The sequence below is a fragment of the Patagioenas fasciata genome, chromosome 2 (assembly GCF_037038585.1).
Source record: "Patagioenas fasciata isolate bPatFas1 chromosome 2, bPatFas1.hap1, whole genome shotgun sequence".
NCBI classification, from domain to species: domain Eukaryota; kingdom Metazoa; phylum Chordata; class Aves; order Columbiformes; family Columbidae; genus Patagioenas; species Patagioenas fasciata.
In genome coordinates, this window is record NC_092521.1 from 23477254 (window position 1) to 23491587 (window position 14334).

Genomic DNA, 14334 nt, shown 5'->3' on the forward strand with positions numbered 1-14334 from the left:
TTATTTAGCTTTTGTAATTGTAAATGTGTTACCACATTCACTGTTCTTTTGCAGTGGAGGTAGATTTTGCAACTGTTACTCTCTAATGTCCTAGTGTTCAGGCAGCATATACTACCTTGTGTTTTGATCTAATAAATAAAATATGTCAAAATCCTACTGATTCTGAGATCTGTGTTTGACATTGCTGGGAAATGCCATCTGGTATGCTTGGTATCATGGTACTAAGGGATAACATGTTGAAGCTCTGGCTAATTTCTTAAAGTAATTTGTGGGGACTTCTTAGCACAGAGGCAAACAGAATGAAAAATGGTGGTGCTGATATTCGCTTTATCTTTTGTGTCTGGACTTCTGAAACTTTCTTCCATCATACGTGGTGTCTGAACTGAGTGTGAGACAAGTGATTTTTATGCTCTGCTGCCCTCTCGGGTAACAGCCCTGATATTAACAACTATAAGCAAAACCTCGTGAAGGTGTTCTTTAATTTTAACTTAGAACAATTCTTCCCAAACTATATTTAGCTTGATGTCTTTTTTTTTTTTCCCATGCACAAATCATGTGTACTTTTTAAACCAGCCAATACTGCTGGAGAGAACCCTTCTGATCTGTGGCAATGAGTGAATTGACCATGCTGTCACTGTGACACAGAGCTGAAAGTGTTTCAGGATTGCCACCCTTTGGAAAAAGACTGAAAGCCAGTACTTCCACCTTGTGCTCAGAGAAAGAAAGTCCAGCTTCTCTACCCAAAGCATGATGCCTCTCTCAGGCTGCACAATCTGCCAGATTTACTGTGACAGGAGTGTGTTCTCAGAGGTGGAGAGTTTTCTTACGGTTACCCCACCACTTTCCTGAGTGAACTCAAGAGATTATGGTCACTGCAAAATTTAGGAATGCTCTGGTGGCACTGTGCTTCTATGTTATGGCTGCTTTAACTTATGCATTGATTTTTAAGGACCTAAAACAGAACAAGACAACTTCCCCAATCTGATTCAGTGTTCTTTGTCCTCACCTCTGCCTGATTTTTCTGTCCCTGCTATCGCATTGTGCAGCTGGTCCTGCAAATAATTACTGCATTGTTCTGTTGGTGCAACTTCTACCCTCTTTCAGAGAAGATGTAGAAAGGCCACAGCAAACTAAAAACAATCCACATGTCAAGCTGGATAGGATTTTTTTCTCCTTATGCACTGTCAGTAATGAAAGCTCAACAGAGCTCAAGTCTGCTCATGTCAGAAGCCTTCATGCAGAATTGTAGAACCATACAAGTAAGACTGATGCTTTCAGTAAAGGGGCAGAACATCTAGATATTTCCTAGAAAACGCAGAGAACTCTCTCAGCTTGGAAAACACACAAATCCTCTAAAAAAATTGTATTTGTGATGCTCACGAACAATGTTGTTAGTTCAGAGTATGCAGTGCTTACTGTACAACAGGATTTGAGGATTTAGTAGAAAAGGTCTAGAATAACGTGGCAGATGCCTTGCATTAGAGAATACTTAAATGCATGGCAGAGTAGAAAACATTTTCTATTTTATTACATTTTTATGTTCCTTTGAAACTCCTCACGAACTGAAATGCTACAATATGTGAATGGTTATATTTGCTTTTAAATGGGCACTTAAATGGGACAGAAGGGCAAATTTAAAAACAATTAAGTTACATTAATAGGTACCGAACATTTCTTCCATATTCATGCTAATGGATAGCTAAACTTCCTACCTTCTTTATTTTGAAAGGTTACATTGTACAAGATGGAACTATCAAGAGAATTAATAAAATATTTTAGCTTATTTTTCTTTCAAGATTGTGATGATGGAGCTCTGGGAAGTTTTACAAGGTACTTAACTTAACCTTCCCTTGGAATTTTTTTTTTTAAATGGCTACAGTAACTGAGCCTGAACAGAGCTTGCATGAGCATGCTGAGGCTGAAAACTCGTCCTGCCTAATAAAACCCCTCAAGGCCTCTGCCCGCAGGGCTTGGAAAGAGGGGCAGGGGGGAGCAAAGTACAGCAATGAGTCTTGTGCTGCAGGGGTGAGACTTTCACGTATGAATACCATGTCCCTTTCAGTTGACAAGATGTAGCAACTTTATCACATGGGAACTTCTGGATAGGCTTTTAATCAGATGGCCTTACCTAGTTAAAACGGTTCTTAATTTACAGATCACATGCTGAGTTTAACAATGGGACAGGAAACTCTTTTGTTATATTTATAAACAATGTCTGTGGCTAACTTTCCTTAGTATCATTACAAGTTTCCTTTCTTAGCTGATAGAAACTTAATTGTAATCATGATGGTACTGAGCGAGCTGCAAATCATGGTTGTGAGTCTCTTTATGGTCATACAATGTGAAGGGGCTTTTGTGTCCCTGTTGGCCTGATGTCCCATTTGGGCGGGTGTGTGGATGGGGCCAGGTCCAGGCCAGGGACCAGGCTGGTCTCAAGCCACAGCAGGGAAGGGAACGGTCTCTGCTGTTGGCCGGAGCGAAGCGAGGCATTGCAGCCTCTCTGCAGGCTTGACAAGTCATTTTGATTTTTTTCAGTCTTCCCAATGGCATAAAGATGTTAATGCTCTTTGGAACCTTTTCAAGGTGAAGGTCCAGTTGTAGAGTTGGGCTTACTCACTGGAACAGGAACTTCCATGTCTGTGTCTTGTTTTATTTATCGTTCCCCTGCCCCCTTCTCTCAGGCTGCGAAAGGTATCTGAGTACTCAGGATCCCTGGCTGTTACTACATGTCTAACGTGTCTGGATACAACAGATTTTATATGCTCTTCTACTGCAGTTCCAGATGGATTTATTTGCCTTGTATTGTGGCATAATTAAATACACGGGAGAATAGAAAAGTTTTTCAGTTGATTAGATTTCTATGCATCTTTGATATTCCTTGTAAATACATCAAGTTCAGTTGTAACCCACTGCCAAAAAATGTTTGGATGCTCACATGCCTAAAATCACATGTTAAGTGTTCTGCTGAATTGTGGTGTTGCCTTAGAAATAAATGTTTACAGGCTTGGGCCTTTAGACATATAATTTTTAAAAAGTGCACAGGAAAGCAGTGACCTCTGGAGAGTGACATGCTTTTCTTGCTGTGCATTAGTTACAGGGCTCTTGCCTGGTGTTGCACTCAAGAAAAGCACAAGTCCTGGAAGTTTGCCATCCACATGTCCTTTAAATGCAGAAACGTCTATACTGCTTAGCTGAGTTTTGAGGGAAGTATATTCCATAAGAGTGTGGTTTAAGAGAGTAGAGATATTCTATAAGTAATGGAGCTATATAAGTTTAGACTCAGAGAAGTGAGGAAGATAGCTGACCTGTCACCTTACTTTACCCCAGAATTTATATTGGTTAAGTAAGTTGTGGGTTTTTTTCTCCTTCAAAAGCACGTTACTAACCAGCACTAGCTGATCTAATGCAAGTACCTGAACTGTTTCCACTAGATTTCACCAAATGTCTCTGTGTTTCTTCTTTTCCCAGTGGTGAAAAAAGTGGCAGACTTTGAACTTCCATATATGAGTCTTCAGAGCATGAAAGAGTTGCACTGTAAGCTTGGGATCAGAAAGTGATGAGCAAGAAGCCTAAGAGAAACTACCAAGATGCGTGATGACTGCTATTACATAAGCAGAGCAAGAAATCCCTTGAATAACTTGGTTACAAAGTCTTCAAGCCTCAGCAGTTTGACTTTTTCTCTGAGGCCAATTTGTTATTGGAATTGACTGATTTCTGTGGCCCTGTATGTTTTAAATTTTATCACTGTCATATTCCTGAGGTGTCCTTTACTGCGGCTAGCTTCTCTCTTTCAGAATCTATAGAGAGGTGCTTTGTGGCTGCTTGCCTCCTCATTTTTATACCTGCATAATGCAGTGACCACAAATGGGAATATACCTGTAAAGAAGACAGAAGAGAACTTTGAGTTCTGAGTTGCAAGCTGCAACTCTGGGCAGAGATGGATTATTTTCTATCTTAAGTGCTTGTTTCTATATACTGATACACAAAATACCTGAGGCCATAGTCTGAGCATTTCTTTTGGCAAGTGGCCTGGCCTGAGCAGCGGAGCACTCTTCACCTTTCATTTGCTCACACTGGGCTCTTCTGAACTCATGCTGGTAGAACTGTGTGGGCAGACGCAGTGAACTGGACTGGTGAGCTAACCTGGCCTAAAAATAAATTACTGACTGTTTATTTATTTGGTTTTGCTGGCCTATTCTTGGCCTGGATCAGTTCCCCAGTCTTGTTTGCTGTGCAGCAAACGGTTGTGCTGACTTGTGGGTGAGGATAAACCCTGGGGACAGGGAGTCTGGTGCCAAAGTCACTTGTCACACAGTGCCCTGAGGGTACAGTTAGGCAGTAGACCTGAGCCAGTTTAATTGGCTCACTGCTGTGGTTGTGGTCTGGTCTCCTTCTCCCTACAATGAAAAAGGAAAAAGGGGAATATTTTTGCATGTTTAGTGACTTGCATTGACTGCATCAATGTCAGAGCAAGGACCAAGGTTGGGAGCAGCCGAGGAAGAACAGACCATGCCTGTTGGTGGCAGTGGGCAAGGTTGCTTGGCTTGAAGCTACACAGAAACATGTTGTTTCATACTTGCAGCTTGTCTGGTTTAAATCTACTGGGCTAGACCTTGGCCTCTACAAAGCTTTCTCTGTTTCCCTCTGTGTGCCCTTATAAAGTGGAGAAGCTTAAGGTACTAAGCTGTGACAAAGTGACTGTCTGAGTAGATACTTCTCCAGCCAGCACTGCTCAAAGCTCAGAGGTGAGAAGTGGCAGATTCTGGGTTGTTCCTGGGCTGCAGGAGTGGATCAGCCCTGCCACGTGAATAATAACAACCGTAACAGCAATGGAGCCCATGCTGCTCTCTTTGTCACATAGATCTACCCAAGCTGCTTGTCAATAAAATGGCTCAAGCTAGCTGTTGCAGCAGGGTATTTGGATAACTGAATATTTAACTTGCTTTGCCGCTCTCCAGATCTGATCCTGCAGCAGTTCAACAGGCGTTGGTACTGCAGCTGCTGTACGCAGCTTGGGGCTGGGTCTGATGTGTCAGCACTGCAGCATGGCACTGCCTGCTCTGAGAGCCTTGCTGACTCTGACGAGGGCAAACCCTACTTGTCTGAGAAAAGAAGGAGGAAAGCTTTAGTTCTGAATTGTGACTTATGTTTGGTACCATCAAATTCAAAGTGGAGAGATTGAATAACCTGACTTCCATTTTGCTACAATGGATAAAGAATGAATATAGTACACACTTTAAGGGCACAACTGGTGTTTGGTCAGTTGTGTCGGTTTTTTTGTTTTTCTGTTTGTAATGGGATCTTTAGGGATTGTGCTCCCATTATATTTAGCTAAAAAATCAAAATGCCATATTTAGAAGCATATAATAATATTTTATTATTTTTTTTTCTTCTGGCATGGAAAAGTATATGGACCCTTCTCTTGATATGCTGCTGTTGGATTGTAGAGCTTCGCTCGATTTGCTATATATTCAGGTAAAACTGAATAGTCTTCAGAATTTTAAAAGCTAGCTTTTCCACATTATTTTTTAAATTATTTTTTACCTTTTTTTTAATTAGTCTTTTGTATGAATTTTTGAAACATTTGTAAATGGTTCCTGTTCAACACTGCTTTGTTGTGCTTTTCTAAGTGCTGGGTATAGCTGTTGTTGATCACCTTGTTTTGTTTTTCCCAAACTCATATAATAGAGATTTTAACTTGCCTATGTTTTCTGCATGTGAAAAGTATTGCACAAAAAGGACATATTTAGGTGTCTGTCCACTCTGGTTTTATGTGTATGTATTTATCTGAATATCTCTATGTGTAGGCACTCTGCTATAATATGACAGCATTTGTATTCTGAACAATAGGTGCATTGAGTTTTAGTAGCTTTGAAAACTATTAATTCAGGAGGAAAGAACAGTGTAGAGTGAACTTGTCACAAAATCAAAGGACTTAAAAAAAACCCAACCATACAACACCCAAAACCCAAACTTTGTGTTTCTGAGTGTTTGTGTGTGAAAGTAAATACATTTTTACTGACTTTTTTGCTATTTTTAAAAATTCTTTTAAGGCAATCCAGGAAATTAAGAAGAATTGAGTTAAACCAACAGAAGGGCAGATGAAAGAACTTAAATTTCTACAAGAAAATGCAAACAAAGGTAAAATGGTATTTTAAAAACAATATGAAGAGATCAAAGGAGTGATTTTTTTTTTGAAGCAATGATACTAGAGTCTGTAACTTTTAAATTAGAGTATGGTTTTGTGGAGTGGTTTGAGCTAGAGGCCCACATCTCCTATTTCCTGGTCAGATACTGAGCCACCAAATAGAAAAGGAGGTTCCCATCTCTGCTAGCATTTTAAAACACCCCAACAGAATGACTTGGATTCCTTCTATAAAGAAGTTTTTAACTGAATCCTAGTTGTCTTTATTTGCTAAACTCAGGCACAAAGGTTTGTCATCCAGTTTAGGAAATCAGATGGAAATTCAGGCTGCTGGGACTGCTGTTCTCAGTATTTCTTACTGGTTAGTTTTATTTCTTCCCATCATCGTATCTGTTAAGCATCCAAAAGACTCAGCTCATCATATCCAGTGCTAAAAAAAACCCAAATAATCAAGTTTCTAAGTCTGGACTGTGAGAGTTGTTCTCTGAATCAAGCATTGACATACTGTGGTCAATCTGTGTCCTTCCAGGAGAAAAAGTAGTAGGAATCTGAAAGATTTGCCTTACAGCTCTTTTTTATGCCTACTCCCTCCCCCCCCAGCTTTCCTAGATTTCACTTGTCTTCACAGCAAATTGCTTTAGTTCTGTCTTTTTGGTGCAGTTTCTGGAGCTGATTTAAGAAGTGTGGTTCTATGGATATGTACGGCTTGATCCTTGCATTTGTGACTATCCAGAAGAAGGCTGCTGCTCAACTGACATCTATGTCGGGAATAATGAGATTAACTGCTGCATAAAACTGCCTACTAACCAAACCAAAGAGGTCAGCTTCAAAATCAACCAGTTAAGAAGTTGGCAGGTTACTTTTCTTGTAAGTGCTTCACTGATTTTGTTTCTGAATTCACTTTCTCTTCATGAAAACTACAGCTATTGGGGGGAGGGCAGGTCTCAGAAGAAGGAGGTGATCTGTTTTAAATTCCTGCCATCTGGTCATATTCCCCTTCAAACTTGTCCTGAAATATAGACATGAGGAAGAAATGTTTTACAATGAGGGTGGTGAAGCACTGGCCCAGGTTGCCCAGAGAGGTGGTAGGTGCCCCATCCCTGGAGACATTCAAGGCCAGGCTGGACCGGGCTCTGAGCAACCTGATCTAGTTGCAGATGTCCCTGTTCCTTGCAGGGGGGTTGGACTAGATGAGCTTTGAAGGTCCCTTCCAACCCAAACTGTTCTATGATTATCCCCTTGGTGGCCTGTACAGCAGTAAACCATCTGGCCTTACTCTGCAATGTTTTCACCCTTCCCTGGCATTCCATGTCATACTTTACCTGCCCCTGTGCTTTCCTGTTGGAGGCAGAGTTGGCAGAGAGTTTTGTGTGGGAGCAAAAGAACTGCTTTAGCCAGCTTTATACTTGTAGAGACTCGCCCATCCTACCTCCCACTTGCTCCCTCCCCCAGAAATGTTCTGGTACAGATCTTCAGCTGGTTTATTTATATACTGTATAAAATGAACCTGATTGACTAATTTTGATTTAGGGCTGAACACCTTAATGCTGTTTTTAGTTGTTTCTTCTGTGCATTGGTTGGTTTGGGGTGTTGTGTTTTGTGGGGGGGATTTTTGGCTGTTTTTTCTGTTTTCTTTTTGTTTTTTCCAGGGTACTACAAAGGATGGTGATGAAGATGCTCTGGAGCTCAGATTTTAGTACAGCGATTCAGGCACATGGCAGTGGATAATTTTATACACAAAACAGGTTAGTTTTCAGTCCTTTTAGGAAAGGGTCAGAGTAAAATGTAATCTTACAGCCATAGGGGATCTTTAGAAATGGTTAGTCCATCTCTACCAGAGTGCAGCAGCTATGCTTTCAAGCAGCTTAGCCTAGGGACAGAGTTATCTGGGGACAAGCATTTGAGTTTCTAGCATAAGGGGAAGATTTTCTTTTCTCCATTGAAAATAAATGTCTAGCACTTAGCAACAAGCCTGGGATGGAGTGTGGAAGGGTGTTGTTTATTTACTGGATTCAATAAGTATCCAAAGACATTAACTGATCAGACCCACTTGAGGTCAAGGGCTTCCATTTTCCATAATAAATCTTATTGTTTAAATATAAATATAAGCCATATTAACACAGGTTAATGGAGAGTACGAGTATGTGGCATCATAAGTATCTTCTACACATAAATAATTCTTAAATAAGGTTTTATAGGGTGCTGTTCCTCCCACTATTTTCAGGCAATTCTTTAAAGAGAAAGGTATCCAGGAATTCATCCATCTGTGGTTATGCTGCCTAGCAAATAATCTATACTCTGCAGTATCAAAGGCAGAACCAGTCTCAGTTTAGATACAGAGCTTCTATAAAAAGTATAGAGCCTGTTACTCAACTGCTTCTCTTGCCTCTGAGACCCACCCAGCAGCAGACAGGCTTTGCCAAGCAAAATCAAAATGCTTAATTTCTGACACATGACTTCTGAAGTCTGGGGTGATGATGCACTTCATACAGCTATTTAGTAAGTGTTAATTTCCTGGCACTCTTAAGTTTCATGAGATCATGAGTCATAAGCAGTAAGCTTTGTAGTTCCTTTGCTGTTGAAGAACAACAACAAAAAAAGAGAATTACCTCAGTATTAAGTCTCCTGTGAAATCTGTTGGGGTTGTACTTGATGTAGTGACTTGTTGATTAGAAAACCTGTGTCCCACTTTCCTCAGAAATGCAAGGAAGAGCTAAAGGCCAGAAATATGCTACTGTGTGGACGAAACAAGGGTTTGATCCAAGAGCCCACTGCAGAAAATGAAAAGACTGGGTGCTTTGGAGCTTAGTCAGAGATGGCTCCCCCCTCCAGCAGTGATCTTATAGGATATTTTGTCTAATTCCTCTCTTGGTGCTTGATGCTCTACCTGAGATGCTTCCTTTTGGAGAGAAAGCAGTAGGGTGCACCTCCCAGGCACAATTCAGATCTCAAGCTGGGCTGCATCATCCCAAGGAGTTTTACGTGCTCATCAGACAGCACAGGAACGAAGAACAACTCTCAGAGAGGTGACTCTGCTAGATACCTAGTGTGTGGTATGAACGTGTACTGCTCCATTAAAATTAACTGTGATGTGGTTGTGAGCTGGTCTACAAACAGTTGTGGCCATCTTGTGTAACCACCAGGGCTTTGATTTTCAGCAGTGCTATGTGCCTGAGAACTCCAGCTTGCTTCATTTGTTGTTTTTGATGCTGATAGTGCCATGTTAGATGAACCTTACTCAGCCTTTGGTGTAATTTGGCAGCCTTTGAGGTGGGAGCCATGGACAACTAGAGAGAATAACTTGCCTCACAAAACCAGTCAAAAATTCTTATTCTCCACTTGGAGCAGTGCCGTGAGGGTTAGTCATGCTGAGGATGGGCTTCAAGCAACTGCAGCTAGTTCTATGCACTGTAAGGGTGTTAAGCACAGAGTAAAATTAACTGAATTAGGGACGTAATGGTTCAATAACTTGTAATTTTGGATTATAATTTTCTGGTGGAGGAGGAATGAAAGAGTCAAGTACATCTTTTAATAGAAGAAATCAGAATGTTCTCTGGTTTATCCTCTTTAGGCCTTCTTGCTCAGTAGCTGTTTGAAGAAAATTATTTCAGAACAGATGATGCAGGCAGCCAAAGAAGGCCAAGAAATGGTGAGCATGTGTGTATATTGGTATCTGAATTTGTATTTAAAATAAATAAGTCTGCTACTCTATCATTCTTTCAAATGTGCTGAGAAAAGTCCCATTGAGGAAAAGGTTCTTGCATGTTCCAGCATTTCAGCACAGAGTTAATTGGCTAAAAACTACATTTTTTACTTACTTTTACTGAAATAATATTCTGAATGTTTACCTATCTATCTATCTATAATATTCTGATGGTTTATCATCACAGTTTTAATAATCTGTTTTGTATCCTCTCTCCTTGACTTGAATTTTTGCTGCATGTGATAAAGGATATTTGTGGCATAATTTTTGCATGTTCTGCGCTACCCTGTTGTCTCAATTTCTGGCTTTTACTTTTTTACCACTTCACTTGCTTGCTCCATCTGCTGCAAAGTTAGGCCAATTTGAGATCTGTGACATTCACACTGAGAAACTTTTTTTGTTTTAAACAAGTTTTAATAAAACAAAAATCTGCTTTGTAGCTAAAATATTTCTGCTCTTTTGTGTAGGCCTTTATGGATGAAAATATGTTTAGATACTTGTTATTTTTAAAAATTATTTCCATCATTAATAATGCCTTTGTTTAACCTTGTGATATTCAAAAGTTTTGAATGTCTGCTAATTTCTGAAGAGAAATAAGGAACATGTGTGATATTCTAGACCCGTGCTGATGACAGTGAGCAATGAGGCAATTAACAGCATGTTATTTCGTAGCTTTAAGCTATAAGTGATTCAGAAGAAAAAAACAGTTTTCATTTTGGAAAAGATTTGGTGTTTCTTCTCATTCTAAGTTTATTTGTAGCTTAATTATTAAGATGAGCATTCATTACTTAACTGCTCAGCTATTGATAGTAGTTAGGTAGCTTGGACTAAAACAGAATGATGAGAGAAGGGTAAATATGCCAGTTCTTTTCCTACACTATTTCCACTGGGTTTAACTGAATGCTGATTTGCTCAGTGTATTTTGTTAGAGTACTTGGGGGAGCATTTAAGCTTTATTGTAAGTTTAAAGTTTTCAATCTGTTTAGCAGATCAAGATGCCTGAGTCCATATAAAACAGTAAGAAACCCAGCATCCAACAGAAGCAGGTTAGTGAGTGTCTCCAAAATGTAAATACAGTGTGTCTTGCTTGCTATTGTTGTTTAGCCCAACCTCTGTTTTTCTGGTTAGGCAGACTACTAATAAATGTAGCAGGAACTTTACTGGGTAGGAAAAGGAGTTAAACTTGAATTTTGGAAGAAAAAAAGAGGGCAAGAAATAGACATGAATAAAAAATTTAGTTTGGCTTTAATGACAACTTGCTTAATTTTATTTGCTTGTTGCAAGTATTTCTGAATGAGACATCTGAAGTTTACAGAAAGCCAGAATGTATACAGGTATCATGTGTGTATATCCATATGCAGCTGTTGATGTAGTTTATAGACTATACTTGGATGCTGCACCAGGATTGTTCATGTGTTCATTTTTTCCCTGTAGCTGGGAGTTCTACTCACGTAGAAAATGTTACCTATCTATACATATACATTTCTATCATGTAAAAGATGTAATTCCAAGTTCATTTGCTGAAATCAGTATTCATAGCTAGTAGTTCCTGAATAGCTGAATGGCTAAAAGATGTTGCTTTTCCAAGTCATTTGTTGAATATGAAATAATGGAAAGGGAATAATGTAAAGTGAATTAAAATGAATACCTCTATTACGGTGTCTGATTGGCCAAAGGGGAAATATTTCTAAAAGAGAAAACCAAAATCTAATCTGAATTCAGAAAAAAAGTAATGTTGCTATATCTTCAGAAAGAGCATAAACACAATCACTAAGTCATTTTCAGTCAGCAAATTGATTAACCCTTGTGGTGGGTTTTCTTGCCCTTTTATTTGAAATGCTCTTGTCACTACCAGAGACAAGATTCAAGGTTAGGTGTGGCCTTTGGTCTTCACAAATAATTTGCGAATGATAATAAAGGAGACAGCACTTTCTGAACAGAGTTGCATCTGTGATGAAGTCTGAAGGATGTGGTTCAGTGGCCTCGCTGTGGTACAGCTTTAGCAAGGACTAAGTTGTGTGTCACTCTAGGACTGAGGCAGCTGTTCTGACTCTAACATTCTTTAAAATACCTCCTTGGTTGTGAGAGGGACTGTGAATGCACCTTTGTAAGGAGAGCAGCTTTGGACAGGGCAACATAAACGCACCGACCTAATCAGCTGTGTTGTGCTGGTGCAGTGTCTGACTGCTGATGTGAAACTCGGTGAAATAAGAAAATTACAGCTGATAATTACAATGGAATTGTTTGATAAAGCAAGTCAATGTACACTGTTGTGTTAAACAGCAATGACATGGTGTGCTGTGCCTCATCTTATGCAGCAGATTTAAACTGGTTTAGATCTTCATGCAGCAAGCTGTGTTATTAGACAAGACGATCGATCACAGAATCAGAGAATGTTAGGGATTGGAAGGGACCTCAAAAGATCATCCAGTCCAATCCCCCTGCCGGACCAGGAACACCTGGATGAGGTTACACAGGAAGGTGTCCAGGCGGGTTTTGAATGTCTCCAGAGTAGAAGACTCCACAACCCCCCTGGGCAGCCTGTTCCAGTGCTCTGTCACCCTCACCGAGAAGAAGTTTCTTCTCAAATTTAAGTGGAACCTCTTGTGTTCCAGTTTGAACCCATTACCCCTTGTCTTACCAGTGGTTGTCACCAAGAAGAGCCTGGCTCCATCCTCCTGACACTCACCCTTTATATATTTGTAAACATTAATAAGGTCACCCCTCAGTCTCCTCCAAGCTAAAGAGACCCAGCTCCCTCAGCCTTTCCTCATAAGGGAGATGCTCCACTCCCTTAATCATCTTTGTTGCCCTACGCTGGACCCTCTCCAGCAGTTCCCTGTCCTTCTTGAACTGAGGGGCCCAGAACTGGACACAATATTCCAGATGTGGTCTCACCACCATATACAAGGCTTCCCTTTAATATTCCTCCATTTCTCTTTAGAAGACACTTGAAAAATGTATTAAAAGTGTATCTTTGCACATTCGCAGTTGAAAAAGTTGTTTGAGTTGGGTCTTCATAATTTTGACATTAGTATCCCTAAGAGTCTTACAAGTCTTTGCTCTGAGTTGGCAGAAAGTTTGACTTCTGCCCAAAGACTCTGAAAATCTACACCAAATATTTTCTGCTGACTCATGAGATGAAAATTAACTTTGGTTTTCTTTGTGATCCCGTAGCAGTGTCTTGATACTACTAGATCAGCATAACAGCCTGTAAATTCTTGTTTGAATAATTTAGTGCAGCAGTAAGATTTAGTAGGAAAATCGAGAACAATCTTTTGAATTGAGAATAAAATCATTTAACTGGTATGCAACAGGTGGACTTTGCAAATAGTGAGGCTGTGCTGTACAATGTGCCTGCATCTAGGCAATTTTGCTGTTATGTCTTTTAGAAACCTTTTAAAAAGCTATGAAATAACTTCCACAGAGATAATCTATGCAAAATTTGGTTCCAGTTTTCTAATGCCTTAATGTTAGTCATTGCAATATGGTTGCCATAGCTTTGTGATGGACCATTTTAGAAGGGTTTTTCAGAACATTTGCTTTACATATATATATCAAAATACCATGTTGCAAGAGGCAGAAGAAAAATCTGTGCCATAAGTTTTCCTAGTACAACAGAAAACTGCAGATACATGCGATGTAAGGGTATAGTTTGCCTGCTTATACCTTGGGTGCTTATAATTTGCCTGCTTATTCCTGTCAGATGATGTGGTGGTAGGAAGTTTCAGACAGTACATGATAACCTGTAGAGTTGAAAGATATCATTTATGTAGGTATTACGGTTAAAGAATGTGCGATTAGCAGTAGTCAGTCTAACTCAGAAGGCCTAGCAGGCAGGCAAAGTACCTATAATGCCAAATAACACCAAGGCTGGCACATTTGGAACTGCCATTCAATCTGTACCGTATTTAGTACATTGCAATAAACCTTAAGAGCAGAAACAACTCTTCTTGTGTTCTATTCCGGCAGGAAAAAAAAAAAAAATCTGTCATCTCTGAAATGCCAACATAAAATGCCTGCCCTTGTGGCCAGGAAGGCCAATGGCATCCTGGGGTCTATTAGAAGAGGGGTGGTTAGTAGGTCCAGAGAGGTTCTCCTTCCTCTCTCCTCTGCCCTGGTGAGACCACATCTGAAATATTGTGTCCAGTTCTGGGCTCCTCAGTTCAAGAAGGACAGGGAACTGCTGGAGAGAGTTCAGTGCAGAGCAACGAAGATGATTAAGGGAGTGGAGCATCTCCTGTGTGAGGAAAGGCTGAGGGAGCTGGGTCTCTTTAGCTTGGAGAAGAGGAGACTGAGGGGTGACCTCATTAATGTTTACAGATATATAAAGGGTGAGTGTCAGGAGGATGGAGCCAGGCTCTTCTCAGTGACAACCAATCACAGGACAAGGGGTAATGGGTTCAAACTGGAACACAAAAGGTTCCACTTAAATTTGAGAAGAAACTTCTTCTCAGTAAGGGTGACAGAGCACTGGAACAGGCTG

At 40.1% G+C, this 14334-nt stretch overlaps 1 protein-coding gene across 1 annotated transcript in view; it reads left to right on the forward strand.

Moving 5' to 3' along the window:
* Positions 1-14334, forward strand: part of SNX31 (sorting nexin 31) — a 32322-nt gene that overhangs the window by 16684 nt on the left and 1304 nt on the right. Inside the window, 8 exon segments of the mRNA XM_071803903.1 lie at positions 1730-1820; positions 3469-3556; positions 5406-5475; positions 6054-6149; positions 6806-7012; positions 7807-7890; positions 9717-9794; positions 10835-10894. Coding sequence (XP_071660004.1) covers positions 1730-1820; positions 3469-3556; positions 5406-5475; positions 6054-6149; positions 6806-7012; positions 7807-7890; positions 9717-9794; positions 10835-10894 — 774 coding nt within the window.